General features: G+C 35.8%; 1 protein-coding gene across 2 annotated transcripts; it reads left to right on the forward strand.

The window, feature by feature from the left end:
* Positions 1-4,966: 4,966 nt before the first annotated feature.
* On the forward strand, positions 4,967-8,669 carry LOC127844131 (alpha-protein kinase vwkA-like). 2 transcript variants are annotated; one of them, XM_052374146.1, is made up of 4 exons: positions 4,967-5,104; positions 5,366-5,485; positions 7,169-7,348; positions 7,527-8,669. In XM_052374146.1, exons 2-4 carry the CDS (start codon positions 5,366-5,368, stop codon positions 8,019-8,021), a joined length of 795 nt encoding a protein of 264 aa, XP_052230106.1. In that variant the 5' UTR covers positions 4,967-5,104; the 3' UTR covers positions 8,022-8,669. The 2 variants fall into 2 exon arrangements, with proteins under 2 accessions (XP_052230106.1, XP_052230105.1); XM_052374145.1 differs by lacking the exon at positions 4,967-5,104 and having other exon boundaries at positions 5,137-5,485.
* The last annotated feature ends 8,637 nt before the right edge of the window (positions 8,670-17,306 follow it).

The raw sequence follows: 17,306 nt of genomic DNA on the forward strand, positions 1-17,306 counted from the left end.
TTAACCGATCCGACAGCTGGCGGCGAGTTAAAAATTCACAAATCCATTTCGGAGAAGGGCCGGATGTGCGGTTGATACGACAGGATTTGTCTAAAATTACAACATATCTGACAGATACAAAAAAGGCAGGATAATTACATGGAGGAATGAAATGAAAAGATATTTCAATTAATGATTAATCAAAGAACTGCAACGAAGAACAATAATTGTTAAAAACATAAAGCACTTTTACAATAGTCTAGTAATATGAATTGATAAATTGTTAAATTATATAAATGATAACTTAATTATTCAATTGGTTTGCATTGACCGTTCCACGGAATTGATAAATTAAGGACTGGTGGTGGATAATAAGGGTAGAGCCATCGTGGTTACACATTAAAATCCAGAGGACGACAATGCGATAGCACGATGGCGACAATGCGATAGTACGATGGCGACAATGCGACAACGCGATAGTACGATGGCGACAATTCGATAGTACGATGGCGACAATAAGACAACGCGATAGTATGATGGCGACAATGCGATAGTCGCATTGTCGCCATCGTACTATCGCATTGTCGTCATCGTACTATCGCGTTCTGGTACTGTCGCTATCGTTTTATCGCGGCCATCGTACTATCGCACTGTCGCCATCGTATTGTCGCACTGTCGTTATCGTATTATCGCACTATCGCATTGTCGCCATCGTACTATCGCGTTGTCGCCATCGTACTATCGCGTTGTCGCATTGTCGCCATCGAACTCTCGCATTGTCGCCATCGTACTATCGCGTTGTCGCCCACGTACTATCACATTCTCGCCATCGTACTATCGCATTGTCGCCATCGTACTATCGCATTGTCGCCATCGTACTATCGCGTTTTGGTACTGTCGCTTTCGTATTATCGCGGCCATCGTACTATCGCACTGTCGCCATCGTATTGTCGCACTGTCGTCATCGTATTATCGCACTATCGCATTGTCGCCATCGTACTATCGCGTTGTCGCCATTGTACTTTCGTGTTGTCGCATCGTCGCCATCGAACTATCGCACTATCGCATTGTCGCCATCGTACTATCGAATTGTCGCCCTCTGGATTTTAATGTGTAACCACGATGTCAATAACGGTATTCCGTAGATTTCACATATATATAGTTAAATTACATCGCAGCATTATGTCACCAAGATGATAAATACCGGAAGGAAAATAACTCGTAAGTTAACCAAATTCGCAGAATTAATAATATTTCAGTGTGTTTAGGGTTTTAATGCGTTTAAGTGACATTGGAAAGCGCAATATACTATCTATAGCTTTCGTTGATAGTTAATTATAATCCAACCTTGTCTGTGTATATGCTCTGTTATTGCTATTTGATTTGTAGTTTAATTCAAGGACTTTTTTGTTTTATTGTCGCTTTTAAACATTTAATATATTCATAATAAAGACAGTCCTTAAAATCAAAATATAGTTGTAAACATATTTGATACCGTTTTGCGTGATTTTTATTCAGAAAAAGATTATTTAAACAAAAATTGTATTCCATGTACTGCAATAAAAAACACGACGTGGTTAAAGTGTCATGATCAAAAGATAACTCGTCATGCTAAAAATAAAAGAAAACATACAAGATCAAGCATTTGATAATTAATTGCGTGAAATCAGCATATTCTCTCAAAACTTGAATAGTTTTGTGAACAATGTATGTATGCCAATCTTAATTTGTATAATTTCAATCCACCCACATTAAGGCATGTTATGTAACATATTATGTAAACACCATGTCCATCAGGATAACATGATTTGACTCATCTTCTTCCGATATCATAACCTATCCAATTATTAGTAAATTAAGCGTGAAATATTGAAATGGTGTTTCACAACTGAAAGTCTTTTTCAGGAATTTGTTTTTGTATTTACGGTATTTATACTTACTTACTTACTAAGTATTGAATGCTACACCCCCCTGCTATCTGAACTAAGACTATTTGACACCACTGAAATCAATGTTTTCTTCATTTTAAGTTGTTCGCGTAGCGAACTGCTAGTTTTGTTACTGAACATTTCAAGTCAGTTCGGCTTATCTTCAGAAAGCCTACTACCCGCCACACCTGCCGTATCCGCACGAGAAAGAATTGTATAATTTATGCAAGAGGTTTGAGTCATCCAACTATAGTCATTCACAAATGGAAAAAAATATGTAAATATCGTGTTAAATGGAATATTTTTGAACGGAGCTTATATAGAAAAAAATCTATAAATAATGTTTGTATTATACGTGTCGCGAAAGAAATTATTTATGAATGATTAAAATTGTCCACTATCTGCTGCGTCTTAATGACGTAGTACAGGTCATTCATAATAGTAGGCTATTAATAGATTCGGGAAAACAAAGCAATAGTATCAGGTTACGCTTGTTTATATTCTCAATGTATAAAACGTTGAACATGAGTACAACAATAACATCAGGGATACGAAAGACAACAACAAAAATGCTTTATAATCGCTTAAACCGAAATATAAAAAAAACATTTAAATATAACAAGAATTATCTGTTTCGTAATCTCGTTCATGCTTCTACAGCGGGGTTAAATTTGATATTTCTGGGATGCGTTATTTGGTTCTCAACAGATAGCGGCGATCTTTTGTATTTACGGGTGCTAACAACGCAATAGTAGAAGGTTAAGCTTGTTTATATTCACAGTTCTCAATTTATAAAACGTTGAACATGAGTTCACCAATTACTATAGACTACCTCAAAAATGCTATAATCGCTAAAACCGAATATTAAAAAAAAACACTAAATATAGCAAGAAGTATCTTTTAAAAAGGTAGTCGGCGTAAATGCTGACTTTGAAATTAAGTTTGCAATTTACGTTTCCAAATAAAAAAATTGAAAAGTTTAATTTTTTTTCACTTGCAAGTCACATATTCACCGCATGAAATGTGTGTTATTATTGTCAAACCACAAATTAGTGTAAGTAGATAACAATTATACTACGGAAGTGCACGTCATATGTGCCCTCACATGCCTTTTTATGAGTATATTTCTTCACTATCGAAATATATCGTTTGTTGATATATTATTTAAACGCAGTTTTCTTTAGACAGATTTAACTTACACTTTCATAGCCGCGTCATGCGAAAATGGGTCTTATGCGTTTCGGCCAGCGTATCTTAAACCCAACATGTGCATTTGTGCAGTCTGGTCAGAGGCGATGCTGTTCGTTATAAAATCACTCAATGTGTTATGGTCTCATTTTGTATCTAATCTCCTGACCAGACTGAGAGGTGCGCAGACAGAATGGGCTATATATATGATGAGCGCATATGGAATAAGACCCATTTTCGCATGATGCATGACGAGGGTCATTAAAAATCGCATTGCGAATTGAAAATGGCACATTTTAGAACAATGCTTTTCGATACAAAATTGAATTCAAAATAGCAAACTTGTAAATAAGGGCAGCCTATCCAGGCGTTCAGGGACGATTTACAGACGTGCTGACCGAGTACGGCAAACATTGTGGTTGTATAATTAAACGATTTTCCTCTAATCGTGACACTATACTATTTCGATAATGTTTGTTGTCTCATCTTGAAAGCAAAACTGTGTTTATCGGTAGTCAATTATATATTCCCCGGACGATTTAGTGAACGAGTACTGACCCTGAAATTCTGCGAGATGGGTTTTAACGCGTAATTGTAACTGGGCCACAATTTGTGTCATACAGAGAATGATCCGAAATTCCTTACACTGAACAGTGCTACATCCTTTGCGCTGAGCACAGACACGGAGATGCCTATGAAATATTCGAAAATATTCACGCGTGTCTGCTGGCGTTATATATAAAAGTCATTTAAGGTGAAAAGTTGGGTAAAACAGCTGCGCCAAAAAAGCGCATTAGTGCTCTAAACATATGTTTAGGTCAGAGTTGTTGACACCGTTTGAACTCCTAAGGTAACACGTAATGCATAAACAACGAAGTACGGGTCAACAGGGCTGTCTTTATGACTACCTAATTCGTGAGTAAAAAGTATTGCTCGCAGATTTTTTTATTTTTATTTATTTCCACCAATTATCTTATTGTATATTTTAAATTTGTATATGTTGTCAAAAATCTAAAGTTTTGTACAGGGAATTTTCATCATTAAATTATATTCTTAGCGAGAAAGGTATTCGATATTCCAACAATATTCATTTAATATGATGGTGATTGCAAATTGTCTGGATATTCAATTCTCATTGCCATTCTCATCATACTTTCTATGCTTTCAGAACGGCCAAAAAGGGCCATGTTGTTGTTATTTTGTCTAAGTTATCTCTATAAAATAAATAGGATGATAAAAAGTGCACACATCTCGACCCGTGCGTCATGACACACTCTGTATACATTTGAATGGCGTGTGTTCATTTCAACCTTGCGATTAATTTAAAAAAATGAGTTGCGTCTTACATCATGAAATAGCGAACAACTTCAGTACCTTCAGCGCTTTGATCTTCTAAGTAACAAGTCTATAAATTTTGACGACGGTAGCTTTAAAGCGTTCTCAGAAACGAAATGGTCTAAAGACCGACCATTCGACCGACCCACCGACTTATCGACGGACAGGTGCAAAGCATTATTCATCCGTTACCCGCCCATTTATGTCATATATTAATTGTGTTTTTAACTGTATATTGCAGATTATTTTGTGAATGTTATGTTGATATTTTGTGGTATAATTAAAATAAATATAAATGCCTTATTTCAAACATAACTCATGTGTTGCTTTCTTTCGATGCCAAACACATGCAACGTATCAATAGACTTTTTCGGTTTACGATAAATAAATAACAATTAACGGCGCATAAATGTTTCATGTTTTTATTCACATGCACTTCTACTTAGGCATTACTCTTTACGTGTACCCATTCAAACACAAGTTTAATATCACGGGTTGTTTATCAGCCGATCTGATATCAGGATTCGTTGTGTTTATATATAAGTAGAAAAGTCGGATGCCTCACCGAAAGCGAAAATCAACAAATTGTGTCATTTCATAAAAATAAAAACAGCTTGTGCCAATCACAAGGACGCAAACAGACTGCATGTCTCGCCGTCATCTGGAATTTCCCAGTAAGGTTGTTATAAAAACGAAGCAGAATAAAGCTTAAAGCATACTATTGTTAATCTTTGTTGGCAAATAATACAGCAAAGTTATATATTTTTTCTCCACGTTGGAATTAAGCTTCAAGGTTAAAATCGTATTATATTTACGGTGATAAGAAAAATTCAGCAGAATAAAAAATACCCGCGTAAAGATGACAATATTACAGATTATATGAAATGTTAACATTATATTAACTAAATAAACAAAAAGAAAATTTCAATCTAAAGATGGGAACCGTAAACTCTACACTGGCAGCTGGTCCCTGGGACGGATTCAAAACGGTGTGGGCTTCGTTTGAGTTTAACCCACAATGCAATAGCTCACGAGGATGCACGCATGTTTTCAAGGTGAGCAATATATTGAACATAGACTATATATAAATGTATGTTGGATACAAATTTGTGTTATAAATAGGCGGCGGAATGGATTATATATTTGATGAGGCATATATTCTTCATTATAAAAATATAACAAACTACCAGAGACGTATCTACGTCTGTGACACTACCAATGGGCCATTCAGACTTACGTGCGTATTCTTAAAGCTGTGACTACAACAGGTTTTATTCAAAATAATCAGCAAAAAACGTCATCGATTATTTTCAATATTCGCCATAGTTTCGAGTGTCCTTTGATTAAAATATTTCCTTTTTCGGAATCTATGACAATAGTTTAGAAATATATCATTTCGCCTTTTTATGAACAAGACTCTTAAATAAATAGAGTTGTTAAAAATATCGTTAGTATGCCGTTGAAAATTGCGAAATATCCAAATGAAAATAAAACATGAGGATTCGAGATATTATCATTTCGGATCAAATTCTAATATTCTAATTTAAATTAAACTTCACTCTATAGTGTGGCCGTGGAACGCTTGTCAATGTCTGTGTTCTTGGCCAAATATTCGATCTATACTGCAGTCATATATTCAGTTATGTAGCATGCATCGTGAAATTTTGGCACCGATTTCAGACGTATTCAATGATTCATTCTTTAATCTCAAGATATAGACACAAGCTGCAAGAAAAACTGTATTTACGCACTAAAGACTTTTTCAAAGATAATTCAATAACTTGATATGTTTGCAACAAAAGTTTTTAAAGGTGTGTTTACATTCTTTCCGACCCTGAAAATCCCTGAAAACCCCGTTTATCCTCCACCCTTGTACTATTATGAAACAGAAATACTTCAGATACAATTAGACGCAGCTAGAAAAGTAACAGGTCTGCCTCATATTCAAAATTAAATTAAACTTCACTCTATAATGTGACCGGGGAGCGCCTGCCAACGTCAAAAGTAAAACAATTTTATGTGTAGAAGTCATAATTACATTAACGTTATAAAGATTATATATCTTATTTGAAATGCCATATTAAGATCCTATCATTTGATAATCACCGGATTAAACTGATCATTCTGTGTATTTCCTAATAGCGGACTTAGTTATGTAATCTTTAACTCAATATATAACTCTTTCGTAAAGACATTCGTCTTAAGGTATTAATAAAACAACTCCAGCTTGTCGAAAGTGATTATGGGTTTCCCATATTCTATATTTGCGTAACAAATAAAACTTCTTCCTAGACAAAATGCAAAGTACTGGCTTTAATAATAGCTTTTATTTGTTATCACAAACGATGCGCATCATTTGTGTCTAACGAGATAATCTGACTACTACACTACTTTAACCCTTTGCATGCTGGGAAATGTGTCGTCTGCTAAAATGCTGTCTGCTAAATTTCAAAAATTAGCATTTTCTTCGATTTTTTCAAAGAATACTATCAGAATAGCAAACAATTTGGATCCTGATGAGACGCCACGTTTTGTGGCGTCTCATCTGGATCCAAACTGTTTGCACAGGCCTTCAAAAATCGGTTCCCGCACTGAAAGGGTTAAATCAGAGGTTGTTTAACACGTACGCACTTCGAACGTCTATTGATATTTGAAACTATATTTAAAAAATCATAATAACGGCGATATAATTATAAACATAACATTATGGAGCATTAAACCTAAATATCCTTACACAGGGTGTAGTATACCACGAACGGAACTACTTTACAAAGTCAGACGTGGTGATCAAGAAACAACACAGGATTGCAAAACTTGGTGACTGGAAGCTTTATATATACAGATGCACGACAGGACAACGTTTGGCATCCAAGTTCATACGGCATTTACAAAACAACCACAACATTAGCCAATACAAGGTTCGTTATTTGTGAGCCTTCTTTATTTTTAAAAATTAATACAATGATAGAAATGTAAAACAAGAATACATATTTCATTCCATGTAAAAAAAAACTTTATAAATAAAAAATTGTTATAGTATAACTACATTTACATTATGTTCTGACTTGCTATGCACCTTTGTTTTTGATTTTATAGGTACGTTTTGTCAAGCCTATCGAAGCAATTATCGACGAATGGTCATCTTTTACAGCCATTGTAGCTCGTTTTCTAAAATTCAAACTGGGTAAAGACGAAGCGTTACTTATCGAGGAACGTCTGCGTGGGAAGTTTGTCACTTTCGTTACAGACTGTGGCTCAGGAATCAATCGAGAGATCGCAGTTCTAGCAGCGTTCGCACATTTTACCTACCATGAATCAGGTGGGGAATTAGTGGTGTGTAACTTGCAAGGAGTCGAGGATCAATGTGTGTTCACACTTACCAATCCGGTCATTCATTCAAAAGACGGTAACTATGGCGACACTGACCGAGGAGCAGACGGGATTGATGAGTTCTTTCAACATCACGTGTGTACCGTCTTGTGCAGTAACTTATCGAGACCATCAGGTGACTATACAGAACTCATTTCAAATCAAGAACTGCCGCCTCCGTACGAAGAGCTTTTTCCTGATGGTCCTCCGCCAGTTCCTTGAAGCAAACTGTCCATTACTTCTGAAGAATGCAAGATACCTGCGCATTGTATGAAGAGAGTTGCTCGTAAACAGAGTCATAAAGGTGAAGGCTAAGGCATGGGTTTATAGTCTGATTATGATATTAGACACAACTCCAACCGACCCTTAACTTACCCCCCCCCCCCCGATCGCTGGGATTTAAGACGTCCGTCTACATTCGGCGCAGTATGCAGCCATGGCGCATTAGCTTATTTCCGTCACAAGTACCCATTAAGGCTCCTGGGTGGAGAGGAGCAGGCGTGGGATCATTTTTCGTGGTGGGTTAGCCGTCTTATAATATGCGCTGTGCATGCATGCCTGACAGACCATGATGTATCCATCTCAGTTGTGAATTGTATCAAAGTGTGCTAAATAGTTACTACTGTGTGACTTATTAACAGTGTGCCGTGATTTGCTAATAAGAAATGAAAAAGTACCCGTTAATAACGCATCAATTGTATACTCAAGAAAATAACCTTGTTATTTTAAGGATTTACACTTCATAATGCAATATACAAAAGTGACTTTATAATGATATAATTATACTGTCTGATATGGTGTGAAAATGTATGTTTAGATGTTGAAGTATATTTTATTTACCATTTTATTAATAAAAAAGCTTTAAAATGACATGCTTCATACTCATATATGAACAATGAAACTCATGAAACAGTATCAGGATACGAACTTTCGTACCATGCGCTGGTCTTCCAAATCAGGAACGTGTTCTATGACTTTTTGACTATGCTGCTTCAGCGGCACGTCTAGGTCATCATACCATGAACAAGTTCTTCACAATGGCGACCTATGTAAAGATCGAGCCAGTCCGAATGAGTTAGCTAAATTTTCTCAATCGACATATCTCGCTATTTATAATTGATAAAGATAAATGCTGCTTGGTTCCCGTCCTCTTTCAAATTTATCGAGTGGTTCGGAACAGGAACTAGGCACGAAACTGCCAGGTGGCACTTCAAACGTTGTGACGCATGGAAAACCCCAACTAGTTATTTTTAGATTTGATCGAGAATGTAACCCGCCTCCAAGTTTCGCTGAATGGGTCAAGTTCCTCATGAGTACTACTTCCCCGTACCCCCAAATACTTTTTTCGTACTCAATTTTTCGTACCCATTTTTTTTTCGTACCCATTTTTTTTCGTTCCGATTTTTTTTCGTTCCAATTTTTTTTAATACCCACATTTTTTTCGGACCCATATCATTTTTTGGCATAATTGTTTCGTACACACAATTTTCGTACCCCAATTTTTGTTCGTACCCAAATTTCGTACCCACATACACAATTGTGGTGATGAAGATAAACTTAAATCCATGCTTTTATATCCATCCTCTTCAAAAGCATCGTCACACCAGTACTGTCCGTATTTTAATATACTACATACACCAGAAAACTAAGTATTTAGAAATAAGATTTAAAAGAGGTCACCGCATTTAAATGGTCTATGCAAAATATCTATTGTGTTTAACAGGTTTAAAGGCATTACCAACCTCGCACTTAACACATATTTAATCATAAAACAAACACGTGTTAAAACATAAACATTTTAACAAGGTAAGAAAATCAATATAACCCCGACGTAATTTCTCAATGGTATAGTATCCAAAAGAGCAACATAACTATCGTTTTATGATATTTAAGAAAACGGACAATATATCTCAACAAGTAAAACGATAAATACTGTCCTAATCATTATATTTAAGCATATGTTTGGTTATATTATGGGCGAAGGCTATAAAAGGGTACAAGTATATTTGTTCAGAAAAGGTTGCCCTAAACAGTAGTCCATTAAATTTCAATACATAACTATGTTGTTAGAACTGAATGTGCCCGTTTGAGAAAATTTCACTTTAAATGACAGTGGAAAATATAATTCACCATAAAAAGGTTATAAGAAAAGTTATGTGCGTAACTTGATCATGCTAATATGAAATCCTACCCACAAGCAATTAACAACTTTGTCCGCCACTTTACTTCACGCCGATAATATGTTAATCGACAAATCACTTGTAAAAATAACATTCCTTAAGAATTACGCGGAATGACCTCGGAGTAAAATTAGATGGTTAAAGATAAGTGTCGTTAAATTGAGCTTGCAATATTAATAGATTTATTTCAGTGCGAAAAAGTAAATATGACATCTACACAAAAGCACACTTAGAATTTCATCTGAATACTTTAGATAATGGTGTTTTTAAAATAACTTCGCATACAATTATGTACACCTCACTTTCTATAAACCTTACGTATTCCCTATATAAGTTGTCAAACAGACGAGAATTCTGTACTGGCGCAATTAACGATATGAGATCAGTATTATATTGACATGAGCTTATTTAAATAGTTCCGATTAATTACGCGTAGGAAAATGCTAAAACCTTTTTTGGAAAAGATATTATGTATCTGTAATGTATAAGTGCACATCATTTACAGAAGAAACTCAAGCATGCCACGTACGAATAAAAGAACGTTTTCAGAGTTCAGTTTAAGCATTCATTAGGCATTTTGAGAAGGCATTTAATGGCAGTTGTTTCTTTAACCCTTTGCATGCTGGGAAATTTGTCGTCTGCTAAAATGTCTTCTGCATAATTTCTAAAATTAGCATTTTCTCCGATTTGTTTCAAAGAATACTATCAGAATAGCAAACAGTTTGGGTCCAGATGAGACACCACGTTCTGTGGCGTCTCATCTGGATCCAAACTGTTTGCAAAGACCTTCAAAATCCGGTTCCCGCACTGAAAGGGTTAAGAAAATAACATTTTAAGTGTGTAATTTTTAAAGGGATACGCATAATCACGACTCGTGTTTTAATTCATATTTAGTTAAAGAGCACAATGCAACCGAATTTTATTTTGTACTAATCAAATAGTTCACAAAATGAACAACGAAAGACTGCCACTTGCCATATATATATTTTTAGGTCACTTTAATAATTAAGTACATAAAAAACAGGTTCTTTGTGAATAATTTTTCAAATTATATATTTTATTGGTGACAAGTTTTATTTTTCCTTGCCTTATTTAAAAGCTATGGCATTTTTTTCGGATCTCAAACTTTGTATCAGATCTATGTAAACAATGTTGAGAGCCCCTGGCTGTATTTCTCTTAAAGGAACATGCCATCACCATGCATCCGCGTCCTTGCATAGCTTCAAACCCAGGCATGTAAAGAAAAGCATGAAGAGTATATAATTTACAGTTGTTTTTTTGTTTTGATGTCTCTTACTGATCTGATTGTTTATCTGGAGCTGAATATAGCAAGAATTATTTGAATTGGCTACATAATAAACACGTTGTACAGCGCAATGACAAACGTTTTATGCAAATGCAGTAATTGAAATGTTTCTACCGTGTATAGATCTCATTTTGATTTGAAAAACTCGGATTAATCGTTATTTATGAAGAAATCAGGAGTCATTTGCTATTTATTGCTTTTCTATAACATCTCTTAACAAGACGGTTACATCATAATGTTTTATTAAGTGCATGTTGATAAGATATTTAATGTAAAGATTACATATATTTATTTTTAGATTAATTATTTAAGATATCAAAATATACATATTGTTGATTAATTGTAAGTGCTCTATATAAGTCACTGTTTGAAATAAAGTGTAGATATAGTTGTTTATAAATTATTATAGTTTTTAGTGTCATTATTTGTTGATTTTTAAAATAGTTTATAGTGATCTACATTTCTGTGCAATATATCGATAGTGGTATATATCCTCTTTAGAAAATCATCATGGTGGATCAGTTGGGATTGGTTTAATCATTTAATTGTGTTAGGGTATGGTATGTGTTTATTGTCAGATTCTTCAGCTTGTTTATATTTTGTAATGTATTGGTTTAATTTTACACCTTTATGTCATCATCTTTTTATCACTCATTTTTAAACATTTGTGATTGCCATTGTATGTTTTACGTGTATGAGGGACATTTGTTACTGCGCTCCGTCTGCAAAGCTGATCACCCAGTATACAGCGTAACAAATTGTAAGAAGAAGAACTCATGCTGTGTTTTGTAAACGTAATGAAAACATTATTTGAATCAAAGTTCTGACAGTACTGGTGTGACGATGCAAGTAGATCTACATCATCACAGTTATGTATGTGGGTACGAAAAAAAAATTTGGAACGAAAATTGTGGGTACGAAAAAGTTATGCCAAAAAAATTCGGTTACCAAAAAAAATTAAAGTACGAAAAAAATTGGGTACGAAAACAAAAATTGGGTATGAAAAAAATTGGGTACGAAAAAATTTTGGTACGAAAAAAAATTGGGGGTACGGGGACGTAGTACCCCTGGGGAACTTGACCCACAATCGCACATTCTTGGCTCTTTCCGTCAAACATCGGATAAGTACCTTGAAGGCTATTGTATGAATACACATTTATGGCGTACCATTTGGGTCGAAAGTCAACAAGACCAAGTAGCTAAAAAGATAACTGTACTTTTACGTCCGATATGTATGACGAAGTACTTTTTTGTATTTCGACGTACAAAATTGTAATTCGACGTTCAGTTTTTACTGACTCTTGAGTGTAAGCCAATCAGAGGACGCCTTACATCTGTTGTTTTTAGAGATATTTGACAATGAACATTATTATTATTATTATTATTATTATTATTATTATTATTATTATTATTATTATTATTATTATTATTATTATTTTTATTATTATTATTATTATGCCCCCCCCCCTTCGAAAGAGAGGGGTTAGATTGTTTTGCACATGTCGATCGGTCCATCAGTTTGTCGGTTGGTCGGTCGGTCAGTCCACCAGAGGGTTTTCGGATGATAACTCAAGAACGCTTACGCTTATGATCATGTAACTTCATAGGAACATTGATCATCACTTGCAGATGACCCCTATTGATTTCAGGTCACTAGGTCTAAGGTCAAGGTCACAGTGACTCGAAATAGTAAAATGTTTTCCGGATAATAACTCAATACTGCTGAGGCCAAGAATCATGAAACTTCATAGGTACATTAATCGTGACTGGCAGATGACCCCTATTGATTTTCAGGTCACTAGGTCAAAGGTCAAGGTGACAGTGACTCGATATAATAAAGTGGTTTCCGGATGATAACTCAAGAATGCTTACACCTAGGATCATGAGACTTCATAAGTACATTGATCATGACTGGCATATGACCCCTATTGATTTTCAGGTCACTAGGTCAAAAGTCAAGGTCACAATGACCCAAAACAGTAAAATGGTTTCCGGATGATAACTCAAGAATGCTTACGCCTAGTAATGGTTTCCGGATGATAACTCAAGAATGCTTACACAGGATCATGAAACGTCATAGGTACATTGATAATGGCTGGCAGATGACCCCTTTTGATTTTCATGACACTAGGTTAAAGGTCAAGGTCACATTGACTCGAAATAGTAAAATGGTTTCTTGATGATAACTCAAGAATTTTTAGGCCAAGATCATGAAACTTCATAGGTACATTGATCATGACTGGCAGATGACCCCTATTAATTTTCAGGTCACTAGGTCTAAGGTCTAGGTCACATTGACCAAACCAAGGTGTTTGTCAGAAACACTATGTTCCCTTCTGCGCCGCTTTAATTTAAGTTTTTTTGAAAGTTGACCTTGAAAGGATGACCTTGACCTTTAACCACTCCAAATGTGCAGCTCCATGACATACACATGCATGCCAAATATGAAGTTGCTATCTTCAATATGGCAAAAGTTATTGCAAAATTTTTAAGTTGGCACAAACAGACCAACGGACAGACAAACAGGGCAAAAGCAATATGTCCCCACTATAGTGGTGGGGACATAGAAACGTATTAAGACAATGGCTGCAACTACAACTGACAGCCCATATGGGGAGGGGGGTGCATGTTTTGCAAACTGCGCTTGTTATTTATACCAAATTATGCGACTATCGACCGTTAACTCATATATAGTGTGTGTATTTATTGACCTGGCGTAGCGGAATTAACCTCTGATTTATGCAAATAATGGTTAGCACAAAATACAACCAAACCAGGGAGTTTATTATACATTTTTAATGCCGTGATCGTTTGGTTACCGTTGGGAATTTCCTACACAGTAATGCGCTGGATCGTGACATTCCGCCCCGCATGGTCAATAAATACTCACAATATGATTTATAATTTTTATTTTAAAAAAGGTTAATTTGAATATTCTTCAAATGGGTATAATACTTGAAACTTCTTTGTAAAATGTTTTTTTTTCAATTTTGCTATTTATATTTATTTTGTCCTTAATTAAAAAAAGAGATTGTAAACATTTATTATGAAATCTGAAGAAAAAGCGGCTCTTGAGACAAGTGTTTTGATCGGCTGTTAAGAAAATGTGTACGTTGAAGTACAAACTGTACTTTGACGTACAAATATATACTTTGAAGTGTATATCATTTGGCAGTGGCTAGTCGTACGGCCCCGTACGGCTAGACAAGAGGCTAGCTGTACGTTCTCGTACGGGTAGACAAGAGGCTAGCCGTACGGCTCTGTTCGTATAGTCTTTCCACATTTGTATGTGTTTGAAAAATCTTTAATGACATCATCTGACCATGCATGTCCTAGATTTCAAAATAAAGGCCCTGGTCTGACACATCGGTAACATTACCCTTACAGAAATGAAAAGGTTGCCGCTATGTAGCGGCAATTTTTCGGCTACAAAGCCGCTACCATTTTTTGAAGCCACAACTACAAGCCAGAAAGTAGCCAATAGTAGCCGCTAGCGGCTTCCTTGTGGCAATCTAATGGCTAGTAGTGTCCGTTAGTAGCCAGATGCTAGCCAGAACATATTCTTAAATAAAAAAGTGCAATTATGAGCAAGATGGTAGGCACAACCAATACTTTAATATTAATCTTGAAAACACAAAAGTCTTATAGAAGCCACTAGTTGCTCTTCGTAGCCAGAAGGTAGGCACAATTGTAGAATGACATCATATTTTGTATGATGTCATGCCATCACTTATGATGTCATCCGACAAAAATCAAAATAGCTGAAAAATCTGACAAACGTAAAGAAGTTACTGGGAAAGAGTCAAAATCATTGTTAGAAAGCTGTGGTGGTTAATACAGTTTCAATTGGTGTATATTAATGAAAAAGCATGGATTTGGAAATAAAACCCTGAATTATTGAAATATTAAATATGATTATTCATACCCAAAAAAGGATGTCAAGTTTTAACACTGAAATTTTTCTTTAACATTTGATTAGGCTAAAAACAAAGGTTTTGAATAAAAATCATTTTTTAATTCATGTGTTGAAGGTTTGTTTCTATACTTATTTATTATAGGATAATTTATTTTTACATTTTTACATTTCAATTGTTGTTGCTTTTAAACAAAAGCAGTAAAATTACATTTATCAGAGCAAGATTAATTTAATCTCTGGATTATTTCAAAAGGTTGTCATTATGTTTTATTCTAGCTGTTGGGCTGGCCATTTGTCAAGTCAACATAAAAGACAAAAGCAATCCATATATATTATTTCTAAGAGAGTTTCTGATAAAAAAAAAATGTTGCAGTTTTTCAGATTGGCCCCACTTTCCTAAGGACAGGTGTCCTAAATGGTCATTTTTTTTCTGAACATTTGTCATGAAAAAACTTTCAGACAGCACGCTATTGTAAAGTTAATAAACTAGTCAAAACTAAATCCAATTACATTTTACTTCAAATAATTAACACTTTATAACTATAGCCTTTTAGGAAGTTTTTTACTAGAAAATGCATTGGTTTGCAATGTATAATATGGTATTGTAGTTTCATATATGTTCATGGCTGTCAAGGATTGCAATCATTACATTCTCGAACAGCAGACGATTTATTTCATAAATCTTGCGGCTAAAGCAGAGCCAAAACTAGCAACGGCAACATTGCGGCAACTGAGCCGCAAATAGTTGCCGCAGGGTCTAAAGTATCGTAAGGGTAAACATTAAACTGTTACCAGTCTTCTGAAATTAATTTTTATTGAACAATGTAATGAAATCTAAATCGGGCACTGATTTATCTTGTTTTAAAACAGTCATAGATCAGTTACTAGTGTGGTCTCTCGGTAATGATCAATGTTTGCTTACTTGTCACAACCTTAAAACTTTCCACACTTCTATAATAGGCTTAGCAAATCTGGATTTAGGGGATCTTCAATGGTACTTTTACACTTTAGCTCTGTCACAAGATTGCTGGTAAAGTCAAGTCACATATTTCAATCTAGGCCATGTCAAACTCAAAGTGTCAAAGACAAATGAAAGATGCGTTCATTAATTATTGTCCCATTGTTTACTACTGCTGTGAGTTTTTATATAATATAACTGATGACCATCATGTCACTGTGAGAGAAAATTCACATTATCTTAGTATATCAGGTTGAGCAGTTTTTGCAGAAGCCCGGCCCTGGCATAAAAAAGTAGCTGCAGAGTTTGGGTTGGTGTCCACTTCCACATATCCATCAGGATCGAGCCTTCTCTGGGTGCTCCTATCAGGATTACCATCTGGTGTATGTACCGAATATTCTGTCCTCAAGGCGGTGTTTTTGCGCAGAGACTGGGTTACCATCTACAGGGTAATTTGCCGTTGTTGGTACAGGATCCGTTGAGTAATACTGATTCGGTGTGTGAGACGCATTGTTTTGGATTGAAAGTATTTTGTTCTTCAGTTCTAATTCCTCTATTTTCTTTTCTAATTTTGAGAGAGTAGCAATAGAGAATTCCAACTGCTGATGTATATCAGAATCTTGGCGGTTTTCATTCTCCTTCTTGTTTGGCTTGCCAGGTTCTGAGTCCTTAGCAGGATTGGATATCTTAAGGATACTAGTTGTTTTTCCTCTAATCTGCTTTTTACTGTGCATACCAGGGTCATTGTTTTCGCAGTCTATTCCCTGATCTGTTCTGTCATGATCTGGGAATTGTAGCGTCGGCTCTGCGCTCATGCATGTGGTGTTACCCCGATCTCGGGGTTGCAGGTTGCCTGGCAGCCTATAGGCTTGGTCAACATGGTTCAGAGGTCCTGGCTGTGCATTGACGTCTTGGTTGTGTGTTACCTGGGAGCCAGTATGTGGGGCATAAGGGGCTGTGGAGCGCGGACTGGGGGGGGGGGGCTATCTGCTGGTGTGATGGTGGTTCGGTCTTCTTGGTAGACGTAGTCTCGGCTGTGTACTGTAGTTTGGGGGTCACATTTTCACACTCATCACCCCTAGGGAATAGTTCATTCTCCATCGGAGCTATATCGTCTATGATAGCCGGGACGGAGGGGGGATAGTGT

Source organism: Dreissena polymorpha, chromosome 9 (genome assembly GCF_020536995.1).
Source record: "Dreissena polymorpha isolate Duluth1 chromosome 9, UMN_Dpol_1.0, whole genome shotgun sequence".
NCBI classification, from domain to species: Eukaryota; Metazoa; Mollusca; class Bivalvia; order Myida; family Dreissenidae; genus Dreissena; species Dreissena polymorpha.

Excerpts from the sequence above, each read along its gene's own strand:
- LOC127844131 (XM_052374146.1), top strand. The coding sequence starts at position 5,366 with ATGGGAACCGTAAACTCTACACTGGCAGCTGGTCCCTGGGACGGATTC. Across the intron at positions 5,486-7,168 it reads GATGCACGCATGTTTTCAAG|GGTGTAGTATACCACGAACG; the intron begins GTGAGCAATATA and ends ATCCTTACACAG. Across the intron at positions 7,349-7,526 it reads ACAACATTAGCCAATACAAG|GTACGTTTTGTCAAGCCTAT; the intron begins GTTCGTTATTTG and ends TTGATTTTATAG.